At 39.8% G+C, this 6186-nt stretch overlaps 1 protein-coding gene and 1 long non-coding RNA gene across 2 annotated transcripts in view; one reads left to right on the top strand and one right to left on the bottom strand.

Annotated features, from left to right (window-relative positions):
• Window positions 1-4228: 4228 nt before the first annotated feature.
• Window positions 4229-5569, bottom strand: Actrt1 (actin related protein T1). The gene has a single exon (XM_021153712.1). It carries the CDS (start codon window positions 5456-5458, stop codon window positions 4328-4330), a length of 1131 nt encoding a protein of 376 aa, XP_021009371.1. The 5' UTR covers window positions 5459-5569; the 3' UTR covers window positions 4229-4327.
• An 87-nt stretch (window positions 5570-5656) lies between these two features.
• Window positions 5657-6186, top strand: part of LOC110286193 — a 47935-nt gene continuing 47405 nt past the window's right edge. Inside the window, exon 1 of the long non-coding RNA XR_002377126.1 lies at window positions 5657-5757. This is a non-coding gene — a long non-coding RNA (uncharacterized LOC110286193). The remainder of the gene's footprint in view (window positions 5758-6186) is intronic.

The following is a 6186-nucleotide window of genomic DNA, read 5'->3' as shown; positions in this document are numbered from 1 at the left end:
AAAAGCAACACTCCCTCATGCAACATAGGAACCAATTGCCCATAACTTATCAGGTAAGGGTGGCAGTGAAGGTCTACAGACTCATCCTCCACTTTCATGATAAAATTATGACTGGTGCAGGTCTCTCGTGGCTAACCTCAGCTGCCATGAAGTAATACACATTATGGCCAAGTCATGTTTAGAGGACAAATTTTCACAGCACTCCTATCTTCTGAAGCTTACAATTTTTTTTGTTTTCTTTTAGAATATTATTTTAATTAAAATAAAGTTTTTCATTCATTATGTTCTGACCATGGTTTCCCCTACCCAGTCAGGTGCTCCTAGATCTTTCCTATCTCCTAACTGTCCAACTCCAGGTTTTCTTTATCTCTGTGCATTTAGAAAATATTAAACCAAACAAAACAAAACAGAACAAAACAAACAACCCTCCAAAGCAAAACAAAAGAATCAGAATTAACAAGAACAGAATTTAAAAATATAAAAACAAAGAAAACAAAACACACACACACACACACACACACACACATGCGCATCCACACACTCACATAGGAGAAAACAAAACCAAACCAAAAACCTATAAAAACACACAATCAGAAACCATAATATATAATCAAATGGCCAGTGCAATAAATTAACAACAACAAAACCAAATAAAATAAAATAACCTTCCAAAACATTACATGACAAAAAGTCTACAAAAAACCATTGAGTTCATTTTGCTCTTGCCATCTATTACTGGGCATTGAGCCTACTTTTGAGTTTGTCTTATATACCAAGAGAGATTTCTTTGGAGAAACTAATTTTTCCTTTGCAAAGGGATGTCTATTGGAGATACTTTTTTTTTTTTTTTTTTGATAATGGATGGGAGCTTGTGTCTACTTCCTCCCTTCAGTTCTAGAACCATACATTGCCTGTGAATGCCTGTGTGTGCTGCTACAGTCTCTGTGAATTCATAAGTGCAGCAGACCTGATGTGTTTGGAAGATGCTGTTTCCTTGGTTTTATCTACTCTTATCAGTTCTTAGAATCTGCCTCTTCCATATTTTCTCATCAGCATCATGCCCTCTTACTTATATATTTTTTATATCATACTGAGTCTGGTTGGTGATACCCATATACTAGCAGGTGAATGGTCATACACTGGAGCATGGCTAACATATGAGAATCCATACTCCTGAAGAAAATTAACAATCCACCAGTATATATCAACTGTAATTTTCGTTCACATAAGGATATAACCTCATAACCTCTTACCCCACGCAAAATGGAATATTGACCAACTTGATCTTGTGCAGAGTACAATAGCAGTCATGATCAATGGCACTGGTATACTTTCCAGAAGACCCTATTTCACAGCAATCTTCTGTGTACTTTAGGTCTTTTTTCTTTTCCTATTTCTTCTTTAATGCTTTTGTTTTCATAGTCCAGTCTTCATCCCCCTCCCAGTCCACCCTCCAACTGTTCCACATTCTACACCTCCTCCCCTCCTTTCCAGGAGGATGTCCCCATCCCCTGCCCAACCAGACCTCTCTACTCCCTGGGGCCACAAGTCTTTCAAGGGTTAGGTGCATCTTCTCTGAATGAATCTATACTCAGCAGTCCTCTGCTGTATATGTGTTGGGGGCCTCATATAAGCTGGTATATGGTGCCTTTTTGGTGGCTCAGTGACAGATCCCTGGGGTCGAGGCTAGTTGAAACTGCTGGTCTTCCTATAGGGTCAGCCTCCTCCTCAGCTTCTTCCAGCTTTTCCCTAATTCAATCATACAGTTTAGCAGCTTCTGTTCATTGATTGGATGAAAATATTTGCATCTGATTATTTCAGCTGTTTGTTGTACCTTTCTAAAGGCAGTCATGATAGGCCCCTGTTTGTAAGCACACTATAGCATCAGTATTAGTGTCAGGCCTTGAGGCCTCTCCCTGAGCTGGATCCCAATTTGGGCCAGTCACTGGACCTCCTTTCCCTCAGTCTCTTCATTTTTGTCCCTGCAGTTCTTTTAGATGGGAACAATTCTGGGTCAGAGTTTTTGACTCTGGGATGGCAACCCCATCCCTCCATGTGATGTCCTGTCTTTCCACTGGAGGAGGACTCTAAAAGTTCCCTGTGACCACTGTAGGGCATTGCATCTAAAGTTGCCCTTTGGATCCTAAAATTAGTTCATCCCCTCATTTGAAATGCTTTATGATCCTTGATTGTAGAAAGTGTTATAAAGATGTGCTATTTAGGACTGTACTCTATGGTCATTTATTTACTATACCTCCACCAGTTATGGGTCTTTGTATTATCTATTATTTACTATAAAAAGTATTTTCTCTTAGAAAATGAGAACTTTAATATATGCATATAACGTTAAATATTTAGAAAGCCATTTGATATTATACCCATTTTGTTTAATAGTATGCCCATTTAACAAAATAATAAGTTAGTTTTCCTCCATCAATACAAGCTGTTGTGGATATTTACTCTTGGTTGCATAGCTGATTTTGATGCTAATACTTTACTGCCAAGGACACCAAATGGATAGCACAGGAGAAAATAAAACTGGGACTAACCCATGAACTTTCTTCCTGGTGACTAGCTTTCATAGTACCACAAGGCAATAAACAGGCTCCTGAAGAAGAATAATTCTCAACAGGCTTATTCAGCCATAAACCTTGTGAGAAATGATAACTATTGATATGAAACATGCCCACTGATGCAATAGTAGGATGAAAGCCATGAGGGTAACCAGTAGTTTTCAGATTTAAAGCCTTATCTATGAGAACAAACTTGTGTTTATTACAGATAATCTGAAAAAGAACTTAAACAAGGAAAAACTATACTGTACTTTAAAAAAACCCATTCAAAAGTAATTAGTAACTCATGATGCTTACTCTCATACTTAGCATCAGTTGGCTACTTGACTCGCCTAGGAAAAGGAAACCTCGCTTCAGGAATTGCTGTTATAAGATTGCCCTGTGGGTGTGTTGGTGGGCCATTTTCTGAATTGCTACTTTCTGTAGAAAGCCCAGATGACTGTGGGTAGTACCATTCCTGAGCAGGTGGCCTTCTACTGTATAAGTAAAGTAACTCAGCAGGCCAGAAAGAGCAAGCCATTAATTAGTGTTTCTCTTTGATCTATGGTTCAGTTCCTGCCTCCAGGTTTCCATCTTGAACTCCTATCTTGGCTTTCCTTGATGCAAATGCTAACTTGTAAGATGTACTAAACCCCTTCCTTCACCAATTACTTTGTTCAGTCCTTTATCACAGCAATAGAAAGCAAACCAGAAAACGCATACTTTAAAACTTCTCTCCAAATAATTATATGAAATAAGTGTTAATTTATATTTATATATGAAAATAAGCAAAATTATATGTGTATGTAATTTTTACTCCTATGATAGCAGAAATGCCATTGTTTTCTTTACAGGAATAGATTCTTACTGCATCTCTCCATAATATTTGTGGAAAATACATAGTTACTGAAAATAAGTATTTATATATAATTTATTCAATAGTTACTTCATTGGAATATATTATCTATTTCTAGCATTCTACTTCCTAAGAAAATTATGAAATCACTATCCTTGAAACTAATACAAAAACTATTCATCTGGGAGGATAGTTAATCTTTTATAGAGCTTAAAGTTAATGGGAATTTATGAGCCCACCTATTTAGTTGCCTCACTTCTTAAAACAGCAGTAGAAATCAATTCAAAATATGTTTTGATCCATAGGAAGGTGTAGGGCAGTATTGTTACTTGTACTTCATTTAAAAGCTCCAATGTTTTCTTCGATGTTTTTGTGTGTACTGTGCACTAGGTTTTAGGAGAACGCATTTGAAACAGATTCATAGGATTCATCAACCAACTTTCTATGCTTAAGGTCCCAGAACCTTTTACTGCACACCTACTAAATACTCATTTGAACAATTTGCATGCTCTTTGTTGAATAAAGAACACACTAAAGAGACCTATAATAGAGGAAAGGTATATGTAATATAATAAATAAAAACAAACTTTGGATAACTGGAGAGATGACTTAAAGGGTGAGTGCAGAGAACAAGAGTGTGTCCCTCAGCATCCAAAACTGGTTAATCACAATCACTCCGAGGAAAAGGAATTTGATGCCCTCTTCTGACCTCCAAGGGCCCTTGCATTTGTGTGGTGCATATACATACACTTGGGCACACAAATAAAATAAAATTACTTTTGGAGCATAAATAATTAAAACACGAAATCAGTGACAGCTTATTTGTTTATTTCATTAAATGCCAAGGAATGATGTTTACTTCCCCACTAATACTCCTTGTCATCTTGTGTTTATAGTAGTTCCCAGAGTTCGGTGGTCCTTAAAAGCATTTTCTTTGAACCACAAATGGCCCATACTCGTTGAAGTCCTCAGCAGTAACCCACATCTGCTTGAATGTTGACATGGCTGTCATGACAGATCCACCAATCCAAGCCGAATAACATCTGTCTGAGGAAGCTGTGATCTTGATAGGTGTTCCCTCAAAAGCCAGATCTTCTAGTTCTTTCAGGAGTCTATCCTGAAGCCCGGGAAACATTGTGGTACCTCCAGAAAGCACAATCTCAGCAAACAGATTCTCCTGGATGTCAGTGTCACAGTTCATGATGCTGTTGCAGACCATTTTTGAGATTCCTAAATCATGAATGCCTAGATGGTCAGGTGTAAAAAGAACCTCAGGCACCTGGCACAGGTGGTCACTCATCTGGATAGTGTTCCCATCTGGCAGTGTGTATTTTCTTAGGAACTGCTGAAAATTCTTTTCTGTGTCTTTGTAGCCCAAGGAGACAGTACATAACTTCTCTTTAATATCATCCACCACTGCTTTGTTGAGGATGCAGGGGAAGGTGTAACCTTTAGCAAGAAGGAGTCGGGTGAGGTGTTCTGTGATATCTCTCCCTGCCACATATAGCTTGGTGATAGCATGAGGCAGAGAGTAGCCTTCATAGACGGGAACAGTGCAGGTGACCCCATCTCCACTGTCCAGGACCAGCCCAGTGATACAGGCAGAAGCACACAAGGCTCCTACTGCATGGTTGCAAAGATACAAGGCAGGCACGTTAAATTTCTCAAACATTATTTCTGTGGTCTTCTCTCGGGTTTCTTGTGGGTTCAAGGAGGGCTCAGTCATGAAAACTGGTTGTTCATTGGGTTTCACTCCTAGCTCCCACTCAAAAAGGTCCTTCCACAGTTTTTCCATGTCATCCCATCTAGTTACCAGTCCACGCTCAATAGGATAGTGTAGATATAAGCCATCGTACATGCACTGAGCTTCTTCTCCCACAAAGTACCTTTTCCGATTAGATCTTGCAGATGGTATGTTGAATTTTGGGTGCCCAACGACAGAGTTGATGACATGACGAGGTTCAATCTCTCCTGAAATTCCAACTTTACACAGTCCAGAACCATTGTCAAAAATCACAGCTGGATTATCTAATCTAGCTGGATCAAGCATGTCTGGATTTGATCTTTTACATATATGTCAGAAATAGGATGTTTAGTTGGACTACCCAGGGGAATAAAAGGCACCTCAGTTGTTCCTAGTCCATCTGAGTAGCAGGTCCTCAGTCCATGAATGTTGTCTCTTTCTGGTGAATTCAGGGATAGTTGTTCCTATGTCATAATGTAGCCATAGCAACAGCTGCATGCACTCAGAAGCAAGAGGTAAGATGGTTTGGGGGATGTCTCTGAGCCAACACTATTCATTTGGAGAAAGATGAAAAACTACATACAAGTCACCTCACCTCACAGCTTGTAAGTAGCCTATGATCTCATATGAGGGTCTTAGCTTTAGAATAAACTAAAGTTATATGTCCCAGAATGTTGGGAACAAAATAAAAGGGGGGCCCAGGGGGCACTGGGGGAAAGTGGGGAGGAAAAATATGCCATGTCTGGCCAGAGTTCCTGTACTCTGGGCAGGCAGACACAGGGAGACTGCCAGGTGCTTTTCTACTAGTCCCCAGGTGAGCATGCCTGAGCCACACATCAGGGGGTAGAGAAAGGAGAAGCCCCCAACCAGGGACCCCCCCAGAGCTACCTTTCTAAAGCCCCAGGGTTGCAGGAGAGGGGGAATAGGAGAAGCAGTTCACAACACTGCCCAGACTGCACAGCGGAACTTGAAGGAGCGGAGACTCTCTATGGTTTAAGAGCTTTATTATAGAAATGCAGGGTAAAGAGAGAAGG

Source organism: Mus caroli, chromosome X (assembly GCF_900094665.2).
Source record: "Mus caroli chromosome X, CAROLI_EIJ_v1.1, whole genome shotgun sequence".
Classification (NCBI taxonomy): domain Eukaryota; kingdom Metazoa; phylum Chordata; class Mammalia; order Rodentia; family Muridae; genus Mus; species Mus caroli.
Note: the sequence above shows the minus strand (reverse complement) of the source record. Positions and strands in the feature narration are given on the sequence as shown.